Below are 25,854 nucleotides of genomic sequence, written 5' to 3'. Positions count from 1 at the left end.
TTTTTCCTAACCTGACTGAATGCAGTTTTCAATGACAGCTTTGCTGCGATGGTTATTTGGGACAAACCATGTAGCCTTGTTTCAGCCTTTATGTAGCAGCAAGAAGTATTACCCTGTAACAAAGGACATGGAATAGAATGGTCTCTTTTAAAGATCTTTTTGGACTTCTTTAATAAACTGCCTTTCACAAACTATGCAGAAATAGATTAAAGATTACAATAGTGAAAAGCACACCATTTTAAATAGTTTATTTTATACATAGGGAGTAAAAGGAATAAAAATACAACTATGTTATCACACCTGAATTACATTAAAATGTATTCATCATCAAATGCTTAGAAAAGAGTAATTACATTTATACACACTGTAGTTTGTGATCAATATTAATGGGAAATAACTAGTTTCATACACTTTCTGTCTAGTCAGACTACATCTTCCAGACTGCAAAGTAATTTGCTTGTATTCTGAGCTGCAAGAAACAAAACAGAAAAATGAACAATTGCATAATCTTGCAATTATTTTATACTTGCATGTGAGGAAAGAATAAAGGTAGATTGCTAGGAGAGTCTGCAGGAGTTTACACATGTATTTGTAAAATTAAAGACATCGGTCCAGATCTTCATGGAGTGTAAATCAACATGTCTCTATTGAAGACTGAAGAGCTGGACCTGGTCTTTAGATTTTTACTTAATAAACTGCATTCTCGTTAATGATTTTGTTTAAGGCAGCATGTCTGAGTGGATCTATCATGCTGAATAATAAAAACAATATTTTTTATATTTATATGGTGTCTTTCCAAAGGATCTCAAAGTGCCCTACAGCTGTGGGGCATACATACAACACCACTGAAGTGCAGCCATTTCTGGGGTAGACAGAGGAGCCAACTAGCACCCGAGTAAGGGGAAGGGAAATTTTGGGCAAAGTCATTAGGCAAACACTTGGTGGGAAGGAAAGTACCATGGGTTGGTTAATATCTATTCAGGGCAGACATGAGTGCAGTTTTAGAAGCCTCGTTCAAGAAACACCCACCCAGAAAGCTGTAGTTTAACTAAAATTCAGTGAATGCAAGTAAAATTCAATCCTAGATATCTACTTGGAATGTGAACTTATGGTCCACGGGAATCTAGGCATATCATATCATATGCTTAGTCTCTAGTCCATCCCCTTCTTCCTTACACCTGGTGTGAAGAAATAAAATGTTCTCCACACAGCAATTTCTGTTTTTTCTTGAGATGCATGGCATTCATTTATGATTTTAGAAAACACAACTCATTATGAGCCTGATCCTTAATTGACTTTGAGAGAAGTTGTGGGTGCTCAGAGCCACACACAGTCAGGCCCTAATCCTTTCAAGGAACAGAAAGGCAGGCAAAGGGACTAGGAAGAAAACAAATCAGACTTGTGCACTTCCAGGGGATACATATCTACACTGTAAAATAATAACCAATCTCAACTAGAAACTGGCTTGAACGACCTACATACAACATTGCGTCTAGAGCAGATGAATCACTTCTTATTGAGGATGATGTTGCCCTCTTCGTCTTTGATTCGAACCCGGCCAGAGGAATACTTTGTTTCCTGTTGGCCACTGGAATACACAGTCTTTATAGTGCCATCGGGGTACTCCCTCCTCTTGAACTGTGATGTGTGAATTTCCTTCTGCCCATTACTGAACATCACCATTTTATCACCATTCCTGAAAAAAAAAAAGACAATTGATAAAGTATTCAGCCATGTACAAAAGCCCAGATTCCCAATGGGTGTATAGTATATCCTGACCAGGAGCGGTGGAAGCTCCCTAAAATTGGGGGGGCCACTGTCACCCAAACCGTGGCCCTGCCCCTCCGTGCCACCTCTCCTCCCCCGAGGCCCTTCCCCCATGCCACCCCTTCTCCCAGAGCCTCCATCCTCGCACCACCCCTTCCCCAAGACCCTGCTCCTGCACCGCCTCTTCCCACCAAGACACCCTCAACCACACTCGCTCCTCTCCACCCCCTCCCCCTGTCACTTGCTCTTACGGTTGGTAAAAAGTGATAGGGCCATGACCCCTTGGTCCCCCCGTTCTGGTGTCCCTGATCCTGACAGACTCCAGCAATGGAAAATACACCATGTGGAGACTGCTACAGTATAATAGATAGCTGCAGAAACCAATGCTGAGGGCCAGGGCTGCCTCCAAAGTGGCTAGCACTCGACAGGGAAGGGGCATGGATATATTCAATCAACTCACTCCAAGAGCTGCTTCTAACAGTGGGGCTTTGATGGAGTCCCAGCCATAACTTAAAACTGCTCCCTGCAGGTGAAAGCTACGAGGGAGGTGAAGCTGCAATTATGCTGCCTGAAATGAATCTTTCCTATGGTAGATGGGCCCAGGATGGTGCAAGGACACATAAATGACATCTCCTTGTGTCCACAGGGGTGAAAGTAGCCCTAATGTTATATACACTTCTGCAGGAGTTGGACAGGGTGCACAGAAATGCATCACTGAGATTAAATGTTCTCGTGAATATATCTGATTTGCAGCAGTGGGACTGGAATATAACACATCAGATGAAAGCTTTCCCCTCCAAGTTTCAGCACAGCTCTGATCTTCAACCACCCAAATGTAACAGCGTTTACAGAAAGACTGCAGTTCTCACAATGTGGTCTTCATCACAGAGATGCATCAGTACATAAAATTAACTCAAATAGTAATGAACTACATAATCTGCACTTACAGTGCACGCTTCATCCAAGGATCTTAAAGCACTTTACAAACAGTGGTTCTCACAATACCCCTGTGAAGTATGCGGTGATAAGTATTATTATTACTCATTTTTCGCTGAGGCACAGGGCTCAGTGACTTGCCCAAGGAGAGAGAGTCGGCAACAGAGGTAAGTATAGAAGCCAGGAGTCCAGATCTTCAGTTCCCTACTCTATGCACTAATCCAGTGCACCTGACCCTCTGGTGCCTTCCTCCTTGCGTAACAAGTCATTACAGCTGAACAAAATGAGTATAAAGTGCTACTAAATCAAATCACACCCACTGTATCCAGCTGCAAATGACTACACAAGATGCAAGGCAGTGAAGAATCATCCCCAATGCCTCATTCTGGTAAAAACTTTCCTCCAGTCATACTCCAAATCCTTTCTCTTTTCAATTCTTCTGAAACCTCCGAACAAACCAGTATGTACTGAAAACAAAACAACCCTCTCGTTTGTAAAAATGAGCCTTGTAAGACACAAACTAAAGCTTTAACCTTCTGCCCTCCCACCAGGAGAGCCGGTATAGATCTGCTCAGTGCCCCAGCCATGTCACCTCACAGGATACTTACTTTTCTACTTTTACTACTGTGCCATCTGGAAAAACCGTTTCCTCAAGCCCATCATCATAGAAGCGTTTCACTGCCTGATCTGGGAACACAATTTCTTTGGTGCCATCTGGATGGTGTTTTTCTGTAGAAAACAATATTTTTAAAGTCTATTTAGAAACTCCGTCATGTTGGTTTATATGAAACTACAGCATGTTCTTTCACAAGACATGGGGGTGAGGAACGGACTTTATAGATGATAACCTACTAAAAATTGTAAAGAATTAATAATAAGCATCTAAATAGTGCTTTTACACCTGTAGATCTCAAAGCAAATATCAATTATCCACATTTTATAAATGAGTAATCCAAGGGACAGAGAGATGAAGTGCAAAATCCCAGTCTCCCAGAGTTAGAGTCAGGCAATTTTTTATAAGAAGATACTCCTGCAAAAGTAGTTCAAAGTTATGAGCTACCACATACCTATCTGATTGTTAGGGAACTGCAGTAGCTCCAAGCCATTTGGATAAGTGGTATGGGTTGTCTGTGCATCTGCATAATAATAAATCTGCAAAGACAGTGAAGAGTTTGTATTTTGTTTCTAACATTTTAATAATGGGATACAGTTATAACATTGTTTTAAAAAAATCTCTCATAGAAAAATGATTTTGAATTAACTTAAGGTATTTGGATTACAAGTAATTATATTTATATTTCAACTCTCCTCTTTCCCTCACATATAGGATGTGTCCAGATTTTGCTGCTTTCTCCTCTATGACATACAAATAATCAATGCAGTTGCTAAAGTTATCTTCCTTGCCCACTGGATCCTTCCTCTTGCTCCCCCTTGCACACTTAATGAAGCGTAACATTCTCAACCTATCTTCAAGAACCTCCTCAACTCCACCCCAGCTGACATTACATTATTATTTCCTATTTGAAGGAAATAGTGCTACACCTAGAGGAAAGGACCCAATTGCATTGGCACCCTACAAATGTATAATAAAGAGACACTCCCTGCCCCAAGGAGCCATGTCTCACACTTTGCTTTGTGTCATGGTTTCCATTTCCACCTGCTCCACCAAAGATGCCAGCATCAGTGCTCCATTTGTTCCATCTTCTACTGCTATCTTGGCTTCTTTTCACTCTTCCACTTGTCTGTGGGGTAGACTCTCTAGCCCAGGTCACCAAGCCACCCTGCTTCTCTTTCAAACCTCTACTAAAGACTACAAGATGTAGGACCTTGTAGTACTAGTCAATCTGCATAAAATATTGACATGCTTTTTTTAAACAAAAAGAAAAGACAAGTGTTTACACACCACTCTCTGATCCGGCATGATCTTCTTTACATCTCCATTGAAAAAAGTAACCACTGTCATCCTTTTATCTGCACTGATCTCTTTCTTGGTACCATTGCGGAAAATAATGATTCGACGGCCATCAGTAAGCACCTCTTCTACCTTTAAACACACAAAATACACCTCACAAGAGAAACAAAAATGGGCCAAACACCCCTCTCAGCTACACCAGTGCATCCTCAGTGCAGTCAGTAATGTTGCAGTGGTGTAACTGAAATGAGAGTTTGCTGCTAAATATTTCATTAACACAGGAACTTCAGGCTATGCCACAGCCCTTCAAAGCTTATTTCTATAGCATGGGTAAGTAATGCCTTCATCACTTGTGTGCCAAGAGAGACCTAAATATTATTTACCTCTCCCCCTCGCCGCCAAATGCGGGTTTTGGCAGGCTAGCCAGATTGCTATTTCCTCTCATTCAGTCCAAGTTTCAGAGCGCTGGCAAGTACTGTATTTCAATGAAAGAAGACAATTCTGCAGCTACTCAGTTGGAGTGAGCTAAGGCTCCCGATTAAGACAATCTAGTTAGTCTGCATATATGTCCACACAAGTCAGAGCAAACTGAGTTCCCCACCCAAGAAACCTAGGATCTGGGTGGAGGGGACCAAAATGATCTGATTTGATAAGCTGGCATATGATGGTGACATATGCAGATGGCAATTTTACTTCCAGACAATGTGACCCCATTAGAAGCACTTAGCTCTATGGAAGATAAATTTGCTGCATGCAGAGAGCCCCTGGGATATCACCCAAGACCACTTGACAAGCAGGCAGTGAACACATCACCAGTGTACTCTTCTGCAGCTGATGCGTTTGTCAGATGAGACCTGCGGTCTAGCAGAACTCTAATTAACCCAAGCAGACTGTGCTGGAGTCACTAGGGCAGCTACTTCTGGTCATCAGGTTGCATTGATTTACATACCACAATCCATTTAGTGAAATCCCAGTGGAGGAGGCAGTCAGAAGAGTTGTGCCTTAACTCTACCATATGGTGCCAGTGTCATAAGCCATTCCTCATGGGAAAGGAAAGTCATGAACAGGAGAGAGGAGGAATACAACAAATTTTGCGGGGAGGAAGAGAGGAAAGTAGGGCTTCCCAAAACAGGCATTGTAATGGATACTTGGGACAATATTTTTATTTAAATGCAATTGTATTCAAAGATGCCTGGGTAATAACTGAAAATTGTTATGAAGAACACTTTAACAAGAAGTATTGTTATTAAAAGGTCCAAGTGCATTAGGGTGGGTGTTAATGTCTTGCTCCACCTTTAATGCTATAACATCTCTCTATCCCATTTCTCTAGCACTCCCCGCCCCCCACAAAAAACAAGCCCAGAACAACTCTTGATTTTATGAGCTGAAAGAAGTGGTGAAAATGCCTAATCTTTTAATGATTGTTTTCCTTTCCAAATGCAGAATTACAGGTCCTGCATTTGCTACTTCTGTGAGAAGGAACTGTGACAGGTATAGGCTGCCAGAGCCCATCTTAATAATAACTGTGAAGAGTTGGTGGTCTCTGGCCAGTCCCCACCAGCCAGGCAGTATCTACATCACAGAAACTCCCATTAAAATAACTGGCATTAATTGACACCCTCATTGGTAGCATTTGCAGAGAGGCCTAGGACTGAATGGACATGAGGAATGAACTAATGCCTTAAGCCCTGGTCTGTGCCAGAAAACTGACCCATAGCTGACAATGGGTCTCCCCTAAATTAGTGTTGAAAACAGTTTAATAGGACAAGACTGTTTGTAGCAATGTTACACAAGAGTTGGCGGGAGCCTAGCTGCAAGTCTCAACCACACTTCCTGTAATGGCATTGGAAAAAGGGCTGCCCAATCTATGCAAGCAGTTAAACACCACTTTAAAGGTAGCACTTTTTCATCAGTAGATGGTAGCTGTCATTATCTCCAGTTTACAAATGGGGTAACTGAAGCAGACAGGATAAGTGACTTGCCAAAGGTCACATGGTGAATCAGTGGTTGAGCTGGGAACAAAATCCAGGTGTCTGGATTTCGAGCCTGTTAGTTAATCAAATTTCCTATAACATATGGTGTGATCTTTACATTTTTGCTTTCCTGTGAAAAAGGAAAACTTCGCTTACAAAACATTCTCTAGAGCCTGTGTAATGGTAATTCATAGCCATATCAGGGATCCTATTTGTCACCTCTTTTCTACCCTTAAATCTGTGTAAGGTCCCTTACCTTACCATCTGCATACTCTATTTTTTCTTGTACCTCCTCATCACTCTTTTTGCTTTCTTCATATAGTGAAGATCTTCTGGATAATGTTGATTTTGGAGGAGAATTCTATGGGAACATTACAGTCCCTGTTATATTGTTACATGAACATAGAGTTTTGCTAATATTTTTGCTAATCTCAATCAACTCTGCCAAAACTATGGTAATCAGGAGAGCATTACTATGGGAGACAAGCATGGCACAGTAGGGTGAGACACAAGGCCCTGTTCCCATTTACATGGAGGCCCCTTCAGGCTGCTCTGGCAGCATAAAATGGCCTTAAGTTATATTTACACCCACGGTGTAAAGTGCCCTCAGTGTAAGTGAGAATCAGGCCCACAGTGTCCAGACCCATCCTGAACCAATATTAGCTACAGTCAGGAAGTGTGCATGCTTTTTTTTGGAGGCAGAAATCCAATGGAACAAAAAGTCTTTCTCCTGGCAGGGTAGTAACCCATTCAGGTGAGCAACACAAGAGGGAAACAGTCAACTGCAGACAGTTTAGAGAGTGAGCTAGCACCCAAAATCACCGAGCCTCTCAGTTCCAGCTGGCAAGGGGGGCACAAGAATATCCTGACCTGGTGTGTTCTGGTTCACCAAAGAATGTCACATGAGGTCTTAAATGAAAGCGAGGGTCACATTGGCCATTGATACTTCTGTGAAATGGATGTAGAGATACTACATAAGGAGTTACATATCTATGCTAAAAATATGTTCTTAGATTCTGTATTACAGCAGAGGTGGAGAAACAGGTTTCCTGTCAGAAAAAAAGATATTTATTCACCTGTTTCTCTGTTGCACGTAAATTAAGCATCATAAGCTAACACAATGGAGGCACATTTACATATGAAGTCAACAGGGAGACATGAAATCAACAGAAAAGAGCACACAGGAAAAGCAAGTGATGGGTTATCCCATCTCAGAGTATAGATAATGAACTTTGAGGATATAGGTAGAAGGCAAAAAGTAGCAACCTGTACCTAGGAAGTAAACAGGTAGTGTGTTTACATTCATGAAAACGGGACCTTAACGAGCCTTGGCTGAAGACGTTGAAAAAGGCTTTGGGTGAGATAAACTAGATAGGAGGTTAACCTAATAGTTAAGTTTAGTCTCTAGAAAGCATGTCATGATTTTGTTTTATATATCACCCTTTTGTTCCATTATCCTTACCCACTATCTCTTGAACCTTTGATAATAAACTTCTTGTTCTCACTATACATAAAACTCAGTGATGAGGTATTAAACAAGGTGCTGATTCTGAGTTGAATCATACAAGTTGGTGTGTACACTGTTCCCCTGGGGACTGCAGCCCTGATATTTTTGAGAGTGTTCAGTGGAGAAGGGGCTGGCTGCTACAGGGCAAATACTTGAAAGGGATTCAGGGACTGGGGTGCACCTACTGTTAAGCTGAAGGCAAGGAAGGGCTGGCACAACTCAGAGGAGAGGGCTTGGGTGACTAACAGGCTGGAGGTAACAGGTTGCTGATACCCAGTTAAGCACAGGGAAGTCTCCCTCTTACTGGAGGCGGGGTGAGGGGTAACAAGGTGACCCACAATCCTGGGGACCCCGAGAATTGTCAGAGCATTCCAGAAGCTGTGCACCTCTCTGCAGCTCCTTAGCATTGCCTCTGCCCTCCCTGCCAAGATAAGGGCCTCCCTCACCTTTTGTATTATTCATGCTTCCTCGGTGGCATTTTCACCAGTGGTTCCCCTTCTCTCTGAATTTAATTGTCTTCCATTCCCATTTCTTCCAAATCCAGATTTCCTAACTGTGGTCCAGAACACTTTGGGGTTTTCTCTGCTACCTGCCAATGTATGCCAAGATACCTTCAAAGGGCCAGAGTGTTGCTTTTGGAGCAAAGCCTTCTGCGGCACATTAGCAATGTCAGGCAATGACAGAAAACACGTACCCTGAGGAGCTCTGAAGATAGCTGTGGCAACAAAACCGTAGGTAAAAAATATTTAGTTTTGCTTAAGCTTTGCACTGCAGCTATGAGCAGTCCCAAGTCTTGCAGGGAGAACAATCCCACTTCCTACCCCCACAAGGTCATATGCATTTTCATCAGGCAACAGAAGGCAAGGCCTGAATTAATATTAACCCATGAAAGAAATGTTATATAGTCTAGTGATTAGGAAAGGAGATTGAAATGGAGAGTTCTGTTTTCCCAGGTGTATTTTATTTTGCTTGGATTGATGATACAACATTTCAGCACACGGTTGCATGGCTGGAGCTATGGGTGTCGAAGATCAGTATGTGAGCCAGTACCTATAATTAGCTCAAACCTTTGCTTCAGCATCCAGTAAAGCATAAAAACCTTCTGCTGATGTTTTGCTGCCACTTGGGATTATGCTGTTTCTCCTGGAGAGTGTCACAGAGGCTGTTTGATCCCAAGGTTTAAGTGATTTTTCAGTCCTTTTAAGGCACAGATTCTCTTTCTCCTGTGTCAAGATGAAAATATTAAATTGCAACATAAACCTCCTTAAGACAAATTGTTATAAAGGGCTATTTTCACAGAGGAACATACCATGGGATTTGTAAGATGTCACTGTATTGTTTTAAGTACAATGAGCACCAACAGATGGGAGGAAAAATGAAGCAGACTGAATATTTGGCCCCATGAAGACACTGTTAATTTTGCCAATGACTTAAATGGGACTAGGATTTAGCTCGGTGCCTGTGAAAGCTGATGTATAAATCTTGCTGGATGATTAAATATTTCTATATGTATAAATATACCTGTGTTTCCTCATTGTTACTGCAGGATGCAGAGCTACAAACATCATCGCTCTGGTTGCGAAAGAGGACTGTGTCCTCTGAACTACCTGAGGTGGATGAGAATCTGCCTACAGGGTGTGGAAAGAAAAACAGATTCAAAAGGTCAGTGCAGGCCTAGGAAAGTGCCAAGTCATACAACTGCCATGGTGTTGTTTCAGAGTCCATTTAAAATATACTAACTTTCAGATTCATGCAACACATTGCTTATTGCCACAATAATATCATTCTCGTTGACAGCAACCCTTGGTGCTGCCTCCTCCTGAAGCAAAAGAAAGAAGCTGTACACTCACCTGCAGACCATTGCTGACAGGTGGAAAGTTCCCACAAATCATAGCCATAAAAATGTAGGGCTTGCAGGAAATCTTACCTTTTATGTAAGAAGATGAGTTGGTTTCCTTAGACACAGTCAAGTGTGAGACGGGAAGTACAGGTGACTTCCTGCCATAGGTTCTTTGTTCATTATGAGATGATTGATGCATAACCTAAAACAAAATGAAGAGTTTTAGACAAATATACAGTCCTACCATCTCTGTAACTTGGCAATTCTCAGTGTATGAATGGTCATGTGTGAACTCCTGGGCTGTCAAGAAATGAAGCTTGTACCATAAATAACTGATATGGTATCTACAATTTGTTTCTATTCAACTGTCTACCTCTCCCCCAACATAAGCGTATTGCTTGTCATCTTAGACTGTAAACTCTTTGGGGCAGCACATGTCATAATAGATCCATGATCCCAACCAGCGCCTCTGAGCAATATCATAATATAAACAGTAAATAATCATAACAATCAGAATAGTTGCACTATTAACTAGTTACCTTCTCTGGCTCAAATGGTGTTAATCTTCCTTGATGGGATGTTCTCCTGCCAGTGGGTGTTGTACTTCTGCTATGAAAGTGATTAGATGGTGTCTTTTCTCTCGGTTCCCTGGTTACTGATTTCAAAGACTCAGTCCTTTGCACTGTACTCTTCATTGCCTGAAATGCATTCAATATTTTTGCATTAAATATACACTGTCATGTTAAAAAATCACACTGAAGTCATTCTGTAAAAGTTGCAAAAATAATTTGCTTATTTCAAAAATGTTAGGTTTCTTTTTTAGTTTACTTTTCACTATTTTTGCTGTTTGTTTACTTTTCACATTTCTCTCTCTGCTTGGAAAATGGAAGTGGACAAGCCACTTTCACTTTTGTTTCTAAGCAGTTTCATTTTCTGGTTCTTGTAAAGCTGGAACAATCCTGTGAAAGGTTGCAATCGCAACAGCAGGATGTTCACACATTAAGCACTTATAGATTCATAGGGTGAAATCTGGCCCTACTGAAGTTAATGGCAAAACTCTCATTGACATTACTGGGGCTAAGATTTAACTCACAGTTTTTAAGACCAGATGGAACCATAACAATTGCCTTGGGTAAAATTTTTCAAAAGCCCTTATGTGACTTTGGAGCCGAAGCCTCATTTTCAAAAATGGCATAGGCATCCAGGAGCTAAAGTCCCACTGACTTTCAGTGTGACTCAGAAGCAGTGCTAGCCCATTGGAGGCCCTAAGCAGGAATATTTTGCCCACCCCAACACATAATAAAAAGCGAATGGGGGCACTCTTGAGCTGCTCGGGCCCTAAACAATTGCTTAGTCTGCTTATGCCTAGCACCAGCTCTGATGTGACTTGGTCTCTTTTGAAAAGGGGATTTAGAATTCCAAGTCTCTTAGGTGCTTCTGAAAATTGAATCCCAAGTCTGACCCCATACGTAACAGAGACCATAGAATTTCACCCACTAATTCCTGCATCAGCTCATAGCTTCTAGTTGAATTAGAGCATATTGTTTAGAAAGACAACTAGTCTTGAGGACAAATATCCAATCTAGGCCACCCCGTTCAAAAGTGGGGAAATGACAAGCTGATAGTTCACACACAATATAAATGCTGCCCCTTTGTGTCTGTGCACATTACACAATACTGTTGTTATTCACCTGATCACATTTTACTTCACAAATAATATAATATACAATTTTAGTACTTGTGGCACCTTAGAGACTAACAAATTTATTAGAGCATAAGCTTTCGTGAGCTACAGCTCACTTCATCGGATGCATTTGGTGGAAAAAACAGAGGAGAGATTTATATACACACACACAGAGAACATGAAACAATGGGTTTATCATACACACTGTAAGGAGATTTCAGAGTAGCAGCCGTGTTAGTCTGTATTCGCAAAAAGAAAAGGAGTACTTGTGGCACCTTAGAGACTAACAAATTTATTAGAGCATAAGCTTTCGTGAGCTACAGCTCACTTCATCGGATGCATTTGGTGGAAAAAACAGAGGAGAGATTTATATACACACACACAGAGAACATGAAACAATGGGTTTATCATACACACTGTAAGGAGATTTCAGAGTAGCAGCCGTGTTAGTCTGTATTCGCAAAAAGAAAAGGAGTACTTGTGGCACCTTAGAGACTAACAAATTTATTAGAGCATAAGCTTTCGTGAGCTACAGCTCACTTCATCGGATGCATTTGGTGGAAAAAACAGAGGAGAGATTTATATACACACACACAGAGAACATGAAACAATGGGTTTATCATACACACTGTAAGGAGAGTGAGCACTTAAGATAAGCCATCACCAACAGCGGGGGGGAGGGGGGGGAGGAAAACCTTTCATGGTGACAAGCAGGTAGGCTAATTCCAGCAGTTAACAAGAATATCAGAGGAACAGTGGGGGGTGGGGTGGGGGGGGGAGAAATACCATGGGGAAATAGTTTTACTTTGTGTAATGACTCATCCATTCCCAGTCTCTATTCAAGCCTAAGTTAATTGTATCCAGTTTGCAAATTAATTCCAATTCAGCAGTCTCTCCTTGGAGTCTGTTTTTGAAGCTTTTTTGTTGAAGGATAGCCACTCTTAGGTCTGTGATCGAGTGACCGGAGAGATTGAAGTGTTCTCCAACTGGTTTTTGAATGTTATAATTCTTGACATCTGATTTGTGTCCATTCATTCTTTTACGTAGAGACTGTCCAGTTTGGCCAATGTACATGGCAGAGGGGCATTGCTGGCACATGACGGCATATATCACATTGGTAGATGCGCAGGTGAACGAGCCTCTGATAGTGTGGCTGATGTGATTAGGCCCTATGATGGTATCCCCTGAATAGATATGTGGACAGAGTTGGCAACGGGCTTTGTTGCAAGGATAGGTTCCTGGGTTAGTGGTTCTGTTGTGTGGTGTGTGGTTGCTGGTGAGTATTTGCTTCAGATTGGGGGGCTGTCTGTAAGCAAGGACTGGTCTATCTCCCAAGATCTGAGAGAGCGATGGCTCGTCCTTCAGGATAGGTTGTAGATCCTTGATGAGTGGCTATACTTCAACAAAAAAGCTTCAGAAACAGACTCCAACGAGAGACTGCTGAATTGGAATTAATTTGCAAACTGGATACAATTAACTTAGGCTTGAATAGAGACTGGGAATGGATGAGTCATTACACAAAGTATGGTATTTCTCCCCCCCACCCCACCCCCCACTGTTCCTCTGATATTCTTGTTAACTGCTGGAATTAGCCTACCTGCTTGTCACCGTGAAAGGTTTCCCTGGATGTTAGAACGTATTTGTGTCATGAGATCATTAACTGCAGAGACAGGAGGAATCTCAGTTCATCTGACTGACAAGGCACAGATTTAGACTAGGTATAAAAAAAAAAGGCAGGGGAAGGATTATTATTGGGATATTCAAATGGAGACAAAACAAAAAGTTACAACTTGAAGCCAGGAGGAGGAAAATTCTAACTAGATATTTAGGAAAAAGTTCTTAAAAGTGAGACGCGTCAGACAATGGTGTAATCCAGCCACAGAAGAGCAGTCAAAGGGCTATCGAGACCAGTGCTGCACTCGTTACGGTCAAATGGGAGTTTTGCCATTGATTTGACTGGAAGTAGGATTAAGTCTGATGTGCACTAAAGAGAAATTGGGTTTCACACTTGGGGCCAAATTCTGTGTGGTCTCTTTTGTAATTATGCAAGGCCTGAAACAGTGAAAATACTGGATTTCAGCTTTGCAGAGATAAGGCTGCAGAGAGCCCATGAAAGGAGACTTCACAGCCTCCCGTGTGCCGTGGTGCAATTCTCTAGTGTCTCTCTCTCGTCAGGGCCAAAGAGTCAGGGAGGGTTTGGGGAAGGGGAAGCTGGAAGAGTGGGTGGGGCAAGACTACTAGATCCTCACACTGTGCAAATTCAAGGGCCAAAACCATGCATTGGGGCAGGGGCACAGTACGCTGTGATAACTACAAATAGGCAATTCAGTTATGCTTAAAATAGGAGACAGATGATTGTCTCACACCAGTATGGAGTTAGGAAGAGTGCAAGGAAAAAACTTTACTACTGAGTCACAACACGGGGCTATGTAGAAAAGGTGACCCCACATATCTGGACACTTTGATTTACATACATTTTGGTTCCAGAAATCATTCTCTAAAATAAGTCTCATGTTAAACTGTGGAAATGTGCCTGTTTGCAATAAGGACCCGAGTTTTATCCATACTTTCATATTCACATCTCTGGGGGAGTGTTTCTCCACTGGCGTTTTCCTCCCCATCGGAGTGGTGCTGCGACTCTTATGGCTACCTTGCAATGGCCTTTCTTCTAGCTTAGCCAGAGATGATGTCCCTCTCAAAATAGCTTCTGAAACCTAATGGAGAATTTATAATAAACAAAGCATTGGTTTATCCGTCACATCTAACAGAACCAGTCACTTCATCTTGTATCTGGTGAAAAAACTGAAACCAAACCTTCACATTTTCTGAGGTAACAAGGCAATATGACATAAATACATAAGTAGCGACTATTCAGTCAGCTAGACCACAGGAGGGTGGGCAGGAGCAGGTGGCACCCGTTTCCCCCCAAGCAAAGAGATCAATACAGCATGGAAATCCCTCACTAGGTGCCTGGAGTTGGAAAACTTAATGGCTCTGATAGGAGATAAAACAGAATTACCCTAAGTTTATACACAAAGGACTAGATCCCCCATCTGGTCAAGTTATGCTCCTCTGAGCCTGGGGCTAGCCAGGGACAGGATGGTCCCCAGCATAAGTTACAACAGCCTCAGGGTCATGTCCCATATACAGTGCCCTTATGCCATCTGAGGATTCTCCAGCCCAGAGGGAATCTTCAGAGGCTGAAAGCCCAGGCTTTATGGCTCTTTTGCACCACCAGAGCAGGCCAACACAGATGGAGTGGGGGCCAGAATCTAGAGCAAAATGTCGAGTGTATTTTGCCTTCCCTAGCTTTTGTTTTGCTTGGGATTATTATACAGTTTTGTTCTGTACTGGTGTCCTTTATGATGCATACAGCACAGCTGGAATCATCTTTGTGTGTGACCTTCACTATGCATAAGAAGAAGGGTCATCAGAAGTAACAGGCAGATTTCAGTCAAGTTAAAAATCAAAATTAAATTTGAATATGGGATTACATTTTCTGAAGTAGCCTAAGGGAGTTAGGGGCTTAATTTTCATTAATGCTATATTAAAATTACATTAAAATGTATAAAGATTATTTACCATTTCCCTTACTTTATCAAGTGAAATTGGTGGTTCCAGGCACCTTGTAAAGAAGAATATAGTTACTGTCATTTACAAAGGGAAGGATAGCCCAGTGGTTAGAGTAGTAGCCTAGGACTGGTTATTTCCCTGAGAATAATTGGCTAAGAGGGAGAGAGAGTATGTACATGCACTCCTGAATCTGAAGAAATCTTAAAGCTTTGAATTGCTCTGACATTGGTATACCAGACACTTCCACTGCTCAGACAACCACCCACAGACAACAGATCCTTCAGTACCGGGGTTTGCGATTTTCTGCTTATGAAATCCACAGCTCCAGATTTCTTTTCTGCTTCCAGCCTCTGATGCTCTGAAACTCTGAGCTCATCTCGAAGCTCCAGGTTCTGTTTGGTCAGCATCTCAATCTGATTTTTTAGCTTCCCGTGGGTAGCATGCCAGCGGGACTCATTTCTCCTGAACTCCTCCTGGAGCCTTGCAATCTGCTGTTTTAACATCTGTTATTAGAGAAGGCATATAACATTAGTGCACTATTCCAGATGAGGAAAGCGCATCTCATGCATTTGGAAAGATGCATGAAATCTGTTGTTTTGCTTAAATCTTTATTGAAACTTTTCATTATGACATAAACACACACAAAACAAAATCACACAAGATCTACCAAAATACACAGCAATAAATAAAACAAACAACAACAAAAAATCCATGCTGCAGAAGAGCCAGAGAAAAGGAGCCTAAGAAAAAGGAGTAGCTATTAGCCCCTACAGTATTTAAGGTATACTGACAAGCATCTACAGCAGTGAGATATTCAGCCAACAAGGGGTGATTTTAGAAATGCTGAACACCCACTATAAATGAAGTCAGTTGAAGTTGAAGGTGATCAATACATTTCAAAATCAGGCCCTAACATTCCAACCATCAAGGAGCATCTCACTGTGTTTACATTAAAAAAAAAAAGATTTTCTTTAAGTGGCTTGGACTGATGGAACAATCTGACTGATTCAGGTTCTGACCCTAATGAGTCTAGAACATCCACAACTCTTGCTCACGTCAATGACAACTCAAGCCTGGATGTCTTTCTAAAATACGTGCTGAGCTCAAACAGAAGTTATGGGCTTGATGTAGAGATTAGTAGATGAGATGAGGTTCTTGGGCCTGTGTTATGCAGGAGGTCAGCCTAAATGATCATAATGGTCCCTCCTGATCTTAAAATAAAAATCTATGAATCTATGGATATTGACCAAGCCATTTTAGAAATACATTTAAGTGTATGTCTCCTTAGACACGCCCTGCCCCTTTATTAACCCTACACCTTTAAATGTAAAGGAGTGGATGAGCAAAGATCTCGAGCCTTTCCTTTGCTCAGGGAGAACTACACCTAAGGCTTAATTGTAATCTGTCATTCTGACAAATAGGGAGGAACTGGCTGAGAATTTGAAAGTGATCACGAAATGATAGAGTTCATGATTCTAAGGAATGGTAGGAGGGAGAACAGCAAAATAAAGATAACGGATTTCAAGAAGGCAGACTTTAGCAAAATCAGGGAGTTCATAGGTAAGATCCCAAGGGTAGCAAGTCTAAGGGGAAAAACAATAGAAGACAGTTGGCAGTTTTTCAAAGAGACATTATTAAGGGCACAAGAGAAAACTATCCCACTGAGTAGGAAAGATAGGAAGTACGGCAATAGATCACCCTGGCTTAACCAGGAGATCTTCAATGTTCTTAAAATAAATAAAGAGCCCTACAAAAATTGGAAACTAGGTCAAATTACAAATGATGAATATAAACAAATAACACAAGTATGTAGTGACAAAATTAGAAAGGCCAAAGCACAAAACAAGATCAAACTAGCTGGAGACATAACGGGTAATAAGAAAATATTCTACAAATACACTAGAAGGAAGAGGAAGACCAAGGACAGGGTAGGCCTGTTACTCAATTCGGGGTGGGGGGGGAATAACAACAGAAAATATGGAAATGGCAGAGGTGCTTAATGACTTATTTGTTTCGGTTTTCACCAAGAAGGTTGGTGGTAATTGGACGTCTAACATAGTGAATGCCAGTGAAAATGAGATAGGATCAGAAGAGGCTAAAATAGGGAAAGAACAAGTTAAAAATTACTTGGACAAATTAGATGTCCTCAAGTCACCAGGGCCTAATGAAATGCATCGTAAAATTCTCAAGGAGCTGACTGAGGAGATATCTGAGCCATTAGTGATTATTTTTGAAAAGTCATGGAAGACGGGAGAGATTCCAGAAGAATGGAAAAGGGCAAATATAGTGCCAATCTATAAAAAGGGAAATAAGAACAACCCAGGGACTTACAGACCAGTCATCTTAACTTCTGTACTCAGAAAGATAATGGAGAAAATAATTAAGCAATCAATTTGCAAACATCTAGAAGATAATAAGGTGGTAAGTAACGATCAGCATGGATCTGTAAAAAACAAATGATGCCAAACCAACCTGATATCTTTCTTTGACAGGGTAACAAGCCTTGTGGATGGGGAGAAGTGATAAACATGGTATATCTTGACTTTAGTAAAGCTTTTGATACTGTCTCGCATGACCCTCTCATAAACAAACTAGGGAAATGCAACTTAGATGGAGCTACTATAAGGTGGATGCAAAACTTGTTGGAAAACTGTTCCCAAAGAGTAGTTATCAGTGGCTCATAGTCATGCTGGAAGGGCATAATGAGTGGGGACCCACAGGGATCAGTTCTGGGTCCGGTTATGTTCAATATCTTCATCAATGATTTAGATAACCCCTCATTCTCCTCCTCCTACACCTGTCCCCCACCAGGGTAGCAGTGACAGCCCGGGGCTCCTGGGGCTATTTAAAGGGCCCGGGGCTCCTCTGCTTCTACTGCCCCTTCTTTTAATTAGCCGCTGGACCTCTGGGGAAGCAGCGGGGCTCCAGCGGCTATTTATAGGACCGGGGCGGCAGAGGCAGCTGGAGCCCCGGCCCTTTAAATAGCCCCTGGAGCCCCCGCTACCCCAGGGCTCTGGGGCTATTTAAAGGGCCTACAGCTCCCCTATTTCTACTGCCACGGTCCTTTAAATAGCCCCTGGAGCAGCGGTGGCAGGGCTCCGGTGGCTATTTAAAGGACCAGGGCGGTAGAAGCAGGGGAGCTCCGGGCCCTTTAAATAGCTGCCAGAGCTCCGCAGCCACTACCCCAGGGCTCCGGCAACGGGGCTCTGGAGGCAATTTAAAGGGCCTGGGGCTCCAGCCACCGCTGGGAGCCCCAGGCCCTTTAAATTGCTCCCTGGGGAAACCAGTATGGTGCACTGGCTCTTGTTGGTATGCTGTACCGGAGCGTTATAGTGGGGGGTTATAGTGGACCACTATAATCTGGGGGTTATAGTGGACCACAAACTAAACATGAGTCAACAGTGTAACACTGTTGCAAAAAAAGCAAACATCGTTCTGGGATGTATTAGCAGGAGTGTTGTAAGCAAGACAAGAGAAGTAATTCTTCCGCTCTACTCCATGCTGATTAGGCCTCAACTGGCGTATTGTGTCCAGTTCTGGGCGCCACATTTCAGGAAGGATGTGGACAAATTGGAGAGAATCCACAGAAGAGCAACAAAAATGATTAAAGGTCTAGAAAACATGACCTATGAGGGAAGATTGAAAAAAATGGGTTTGTTTAGTCTGGAAAAGAGAAGACTGAGAGGGGACATGATAACAGTTTTCAAGTATGTAAAAGGTTGTTACAAGGAGGAGGAAGAAAAATTGTTCTTCTTATCCCCTGAGGATAGGACAAGAAGCAATGGGCTTAAAGTGCACCAAGGGAGGTTTAAGCTGGACATTAGGAAAAACTTCCCAACTGTCAGGGTGCTTAAGAACTGGAATAAATTGCCTAGAGAGGTTGTGGAGTCTCCATCATTGGAGAGTTTTAAGAGCAAGTGAGACAAACACCTGTCAGGGATGGTCTAGATAATACTTAGCCCTGCCACGAGTGCAGAGGATTGGACTAGATGACCTCTCGAGGTCCCTTCCAGTTCTATGATCGTATGATTTTTGCTTGCACTAAGTGGTTTTGCATTCATTCTTTGTGTATTTCCAGACAAATTGAACTGTATATTTTAAATCCTTGACCCTTTAGAACAAAACCCTACAAACCCCAACCCCCAATACTAGCAAAGGCAATGAGGAAAAGCAGAAGTTTTCCCATCCTCCCTCTCCTGTCTCTTCATCCTCTGCCTCCTTTCTTCCTTCAAGCACATAATTCTTTCTTCTTCTGCAACTTCACCATGAATAGCGCATTGTTGGGTAGTGAAATTGTGATTTACCGCTTAATCTGCCAAATATGGGACACGTCTCCAAAGTGAGGTGGACATAAGAAAGCTATTTATTTATATATTTATGCACCAACCATTATGGCACTGGGGCTCTTGATATACATTAACAGGCTTGATCCTGCACAAGGGCAGGTGTGTATTGTTGCTTGTATAAAAGCAGAAGGTGAAAAGCGATGAGCAGGCAAAGACAGCAGGGGTACCTGATCTTGCAAGAATGAGTGATGTTGTGAGCCCGCTACATTACTAATGTAAGGCATTTGACTTAATCTTGCATGCAATGTTGTTGTGGCTGTGTTGGTCCCAGGATAGTGGCAAGATGAGATGGGTGAGGTAATATCTTTTATAGAGAAGTTGGACAATCTTGAGAAGTTGGTCCAATAAAAAATATTACCTCAACCACCTTGTGTCTTTTAATCCTGCATGACTTTGTATTTAAAAAGATAGCACTATATAAAATCAATGTAGCCCCTATTAAATGGATTAAAAACTGATTAATTGATAGATCTCAAAAATTAATTGTAAATGGGGAATCATCATCCAGTGAGGTGTTTGTAGTGAATTCCCAGTGGAATTTGTTCTTGGCCCAGTGCTATTCAATATTTTTACAAAAGCACTGCTGGTAAAATGTACAGATGACACCAAAATTGGTGGCGTGGTAAATAATTATAGGAACAGGTCAGTTATAGAGAGTGATTTTAGCAAGCTGAACTCATTTGAACAACATGTATTTTAACTGAGCCAAATGCAAAATCATGCGTTTAGGAACAAAGAATGTAGGTCATACTTCCAAGATAATAGACTGTATCCTGGAATGAACTGGCAAAGAAAAGGATTTGGTAGATAACCAATTAAACATTAGATCCCAGTGCAGTGCTGTAGTTAAAAGGGAAAACGTGATTCTTGAATGTATAAGCAGGGAAATATCAAGTAGGAATAGGCAGCTGGTATTACCTCTGTGTATGGGATTGATGAGACCATTACTGAAATGCTGTGTCATTTCTGGAGTCCACATTTCAAAAAGGATATTGAAAAATTGAAAAGGATTCAGAAAAGATCCCCAAGAATGATTTGAGGTCTGGAAATCATGTTTTATTGGGAGAGACTTAACTCAGTCTAGTTAGTATATCTAAGAGGAGTTTAAGAGGTGAATTGATTATGGTCTACAAATACTTACGTAGGGAAGTGATTTCTAAATCAAGCAGAAAAAGGCATAATGCTATCCAATAGCTGGAAACAGAAGCTAGACAAATTCAGACTGGAAATAAGTTGTAGATTTTTAACAGTGAGGGTAATTCACCAGTGGAACAATTTATCTCAAAGCATGGTGGATTCTCCATGACTTGAGCAGCAATTCTCATATCCATTCTAGGATGGACTACAAACTGATCTGTAAAATCACATTTTCTTTTTCCCTTCTTTATACACTGCTTACTTGTATTTCTTCTGATTTTACTTCCTCCCTAGTGACTCTAGTTGCTGTTGAGTACTTCTTAAATTCAACCTTTTCTTTCTGCGGTGTGTGAATGTGGTCTCTCTTATATTCTTCTAAGCGATTAAGTTCTTGAGCCTTGCTGGTCTCAAGCTGATCCATTCGTGTTCTGTTCAAAAGGTAAAGTGGGGATTATGAAGCTGATGTAAAGAATGTAAGTTGAATCCGATCTTTGGATGTGTATCCAGGATTCCCAGATTTAGGGCTTGATTTTCAGAGGTCTCGAGCATTCACAGCAGACACTGAAGTCAAGGGGAGCTATAGGTACTCAGCACCTCTGAAAAAATCAGGTCCTTAATCACTGAGAGTCTCAGGTGCGCACAGTTTCAGCTGTAGCCCTCTATGCAGCATGAGGTCACGCTGTGCAGAAGACATCAGACAGAATCATCCTACAGGTCAGATCTGGCCCATGGGCGACCAGTTGGACCATGTTTTTTAATTCTGGGCCATGCAATGCATGCGCTGCATACTTAGACGGCACACCATTGATTGCAACCTGGAGAAGTTGTGCTTGAGGAGAGAGAGGGCACAGGTGGCTTCTTCCTCACACATACCCATGCAGGGTGCACGGCTGGAGACTGAGCTTCCGGAAGCCCTAGCTGCCCCAGAGTGAGAATGGCCATAGACCTTATGTGCCAGTTAGTGGACAGGGAGCTGTTGGGAATGCTTGCTACAGGTATGGCAAGCTCAAGTGCCCAATGTACAATCTTAGCACCTAGGAGACATTTTGCTATTCCAATCCTGAAGCCTCTAGATGCTAGCACTGGGACAGGGCATGGTTTTCCCCCACTGGAGCTCCAGGCTGTAAGTCGTTAACTGAGCCCAGAATGTAGCATATTTGTATGAACTGAAATCAGTGTTTGGCCCAAATGCTGACCCCATTTTTGGAATATATTATTATATCATTTGTTAGCCTCATAGGCAGGCACATGAGGCAACAGTGATGTGGTTAAGAGCATTCACCTCTCTAGCTGGGCCTGTCACTGCAGAGTGTTCTCTAATGAACAAAATGGAAACTAACACTGACGTTAAGAGACGCACAGGCCCCCTCCTCCTGCTGCCCGAAGGAAGGTGCCACTGCAGGAGAGATCTTTACGGTTGAGTCATTTGGGTTTAGTTCATTGGTTCTTTTTTTAAAAAATGAGCCCTTACAGTATTCTGGGTTCATGAACATTAAAAGTAATACATCTCCTCTGTAACCAATTAACACCTCACCCCAACATCTAGTAGGAGTAATAAATACAACACCCCTGCTTATGCCCATCCTATCCCTGCCCCTTGTGAGAACAGAAGTGTTACCCAGAAAATCAACAAAGTTGGACCACAACAGGAAGCAGTTTCTAAAGTGGAGGGTTCTTTCACTGCAAATTGCCCTACTTTCTTGGCTAGACCAGGAAGCAATTAGTTCCAGCACCTCAACTGATTTCATCTGCTGCAGAATCATCCAAAGAGATCAGAGATGTTTCAGTTAAGGTTGACCTAACCAGTTAGAGGCCTTATACGATAGATTAAAACCAAAGCCTTGAATTGCACATGGAAATGAATTGGCAGCCAGTGCACATCACAGATGTAAAGTGCTCCCTGTAGAATACACTGCCTACAAAGCAGACCTCCATGTTTCATGCAAACTGAAGTTCTCACAAGGTCTTCAGCTGTAGCCCCATGTAAAGCACATTGCAATGAACCCATTGTGAACTGATAAAGACCCTGGTGTTGGAAGCAAAATCCTCAGCCAGGAGAAAACCTCCAAGCTAAACGGAGGGGAAAAGCACCCATGATTGCTGTTGCTACCTGGACATCCAGAAGCTGCTGTAGATCCAACAAGAACTGCAGGTTATATGTCACAAACGGCAGGCAAACTCCCCAGAAATAATCTTCACCAAATCTCCTTACGGCTTCCCACAGCCAACAGCAATTACCTCAGTTCTGTCTGGGTGGAGTCTCAGCCTACTAGCTCTCATCTCTGCCCCAGTCTCCGTTAGGCACTGTGTACATCTCAAATTCTAAACTCAGAGAATTTTCACCCTCCAGTCTGCACTTCTCATGCTTGCAGAGGCCTAAGGTAAAAAATGTGTTTGGAAACCAGAGAATGGACAGAAGCCTGGACAGGTCCAGGCATGCCAGCTGACTCTCTCAACAGGGCTCTTATTGCTTCCACCAGGCAAAAAAGTCAACATGGTATAACTGAAGAGCTATATCACTGTGGTTACCAGCCAGGGCTCCTGATGTGCTCACTAGTTTAAAAATACAGAGCCAGATCCTGAGCTAGTGTAAATCATTGTGAGATCATTGACATCAGTGGAGCTAAGCAAGTTTACCCCAGCTGAGGATCTGGCCCACAAACTGGGAAGAAGAAATGAAAAGGTCTACACTACACAGAATGCCATCTATGGATTTTTAGATAAACATCTTTGTGAAAATGGTAGAGGCAACTACAACTAACTCCACAAAAACGCTATCAACAACACTCTTTTTAGGGCCAACACTATTATTAGATGCCAAAGCACTATACTCAGTAAGACAAACCCACCTGAGGGCACTATCTATCTACCGAAGCAGAGTACAGTGCTGTCTGGGAAAGTATTGCATTAACTCTGCATGAGAAACATCACTTAGCAGCCGAAGTTAACACCAGTACATAACTTTGGAAAAACTGCAGCCTAATTTCTTTTACTGCTTTTTTAGATGTTAAACATAAACAGCCCAAATCCACAAGCTCTCACACACAGAACTCCTATTGCAGTCCATTGGAGATCAACCTGCAGGATGCTTTGGGGATCATACCCAGAAAAAGATCTTTAATGAAGCAATTTTTAATAAATGCAAAGTATTTTGAGCAAGGATAGCTAAGGAAAAATATAGCACACTGTAATTCTGAAAGGACCTGATCCTAAGCTTTGAAATCAATGGGAGTGAACATATAAAAGTGTAAACTTTTGGTTTGGTTTGGGGGCGCGTTCAGTTTGCAACATGTATTCAATTTTTTTTAAAGGAATACAAAAAAAAAACTACATCAAGAAATTACTCTTACTTTACATAAGAAAAAAAATATTCTCATACCGAGTAAGAAATAGAAAGAACACAGTAATATCAAAAAAAGGAGTTTGTATTACAATAGATATATGCAAAAAAAAAAAAGGAGTACTTGTGGCACCTTAGAGACTAACAAATTTATTTGAGCATAAGCTTTCATGAGCTACATCTCACTTTATTGAATGCATATAGATATACGGTAAGTGTAGGTTCTAACAGATTTCAGACTTCTTAAAAAAAATTCACACTGGGTTTGAATTTAACCATGCTACGATTTTATTACAGCCACGGCAATGGCTACAGGGTGCCTACAGTTGAGATGGTGCCCTTATTCCAAACCCCTGTTTTCAAACATAATTTTCTTCAAAATATTACATTTTGGACTGAAATTTTTCCTGCTTTATCTCAACCAAGTAGAAAATGGTTTGAATTATGCAAACAAACATTTTACAGCTAAGCAATTTTACAGCTGCTTTACTGAACTTTGATTATTTACAAATCAGCTCTTTTGAAACTTTAAGCTTGGCACATCCATAGTTACAAATACATCCTTTGCCTGGTTTGGATAACTACCACAATATAAAGGTGGGTAAATCTAAATGTGACATAGGGATGATAACTAGGTTGGGCCTGATCTTCTGAGATGGGGAGTGCCCCCAGCTCACAGTGACTTCACTGTGACTTCAGGATGCTCAGCAACTTGTACAGAGTATTCAGCATTTCACAAGATCCAAACCCTAAAACTCGTCATCTGGCCATAGGTTTCAAATCTGTGTGCCCTCTCGTTAGTCAGCTACATCCATATTGGGACACCCACATAAATGGCCTGATTTTCAGAGCACCCACAGATCCCACTGAAATGAGGCCACTTATGTAGGATTTAACAACCTAGCTTTCAGAATCCAAGGCTGAAAATATTGGCCGTAGTACATGGTGAGCTAGATTCGTTCTGCATGCCATGGGATGGTTTACTTACCTGAGCAAATGCCTTGCTTTCTCTTGTTCTTCTTTCATCCTCACTAGAAGAGAGGTTTCTCCATGATATACACTGACCTGCTTTTCCAATTCCTCTAACTTGTCAATAAGCCTTCTCTGAGCTGATTCTATGAAGACAATCATGTTAGTACATATAACTTACTGTGTGTTCATGAAAATAGTCCACGTATTTAACTAAGTAGAATTGCACAGACCAGGAAAATGTAAATTTCTCTGCTATATCCACCATTAGACATTAATATCTTGGGGCCCAATCCTGAAACTATTCACTATACAGCATAATGCTTACTAGTGCAAATCAAGCACTACACCTGGCAGTAAGTGTGATGGATTGGGGGCTCTCTCTGGGCCAAGGTATAAATTCTATTTTGGTTTTTGTTAATGTCACGCTGTATTTCAACCTCCATTTTGAATGTAACTTTTGAAGTGGCTTTGAGCATCCATTTTGAAGCAGGAACTTGGCAGCTAGTGAAGAGTCTGTGTCTGAGGAGGTGTGATAGAGCAATCAAGGGCCATCAACACTGAATGACTCTACTCCAGTGGAACAATTAATTTTTATTAATTATTTGTATTACTGTAGTTTCTCTACCAGCAGGATCACTGACATTGAACGATTCTCTGCCCAGACATTCCTTGTATAACAAATACTTTCACTAAGACTGTGTTTCTTTGTTTTCCTGCCATGTTGTCCCCGAAGTGTGTACCTAGAAAAACCACAGCTCCTATATCCAAGAATGGAACCAAGTGGGGGAATGTGTATAAGCAACAAGGAGCTCAGGCACTAGTTCCTGGGTCTAGGCAATCAGACTGTGAGGTCCCACTGCCAAAGAA

At 41.8% G+C, this 25,854-nt stretch overlaps 1 protein-coding gene across 6 annotated transcripts in view; it reads right to left on the bottom strand.

Moving 5' to 3' along the window:
• Window positions 1-153: 153 nt before the first annotated feature.
• Window positions 154-25,854, bottom strand: part of LOC119853859 (centromere protein J-like) — a 66,655-nt gene continuing 40,954 nt past the window's right edge. For 4 of the 6 annotated variants that reach the window (XM_043511291.1, XM_043511290.1, XM_043511295.1 and 1 more), the window contains 13 exons: window positions 25,004-25,136; window positions 20,938-21,103; window positions 15,480-15,695; window positions 14,187-14,333; window positions 10,475-10,633; window positions 10,023-10,137; window positions 9,617-9,723; window positions 9,163-9,318; window positions 6,845-6,949; window positions 4,607-4,747; window positions 3,771-3,855; window positions 3,312-3,432; window positions 154-1,696 (listed from right to left, as the gene is read on the bottom strand). In XM_043511291.1, the coding sequence (XP_043367226.1) occupies window positions 1,507-1,696; window positions 3,312-3,432; window positions 3,771-3,855; window positions 4,607-4,747; window positions 6,845-6,949; window positions 9,163-9,318; window positions 9,617-9,723; window positions 10,023-10,137; window positions 10,475-10,633; window positions 14,187-14,333; window positions 15,480-15,695; window positions 20,938-21,103; window positions 25,004-25,136 (1,841 nt within the window). In that variant the 3' untranslated portion in view covers window positions 154-1,506. The other 2 variants (XM_043511292.1, XM_043511296.1) reach the window with 2 other exon arrangements.

The sequence above is a fragment of the Dermochelys coriacea genome, chromosome 3 (genome assembly GCF_009764565.3).
Source record: "Dermochelys coriacea isolate rDerCor1 chromosome 3, rDerCor1.pri.v4, whole genome shotgun sequence".
NCBI classification, from domain to species: domain Eukaryota; kingdom Metazoa; phylum Chordata; order Testudines; family Dermochelyidae; genus Dermochelys; species Dermochelys coriacea.
The sequence above is the reverse complement of the archived record's forward strand: the minus strand, read 5'-3'. Positions and strand labels throughout refer to the sequence as shown.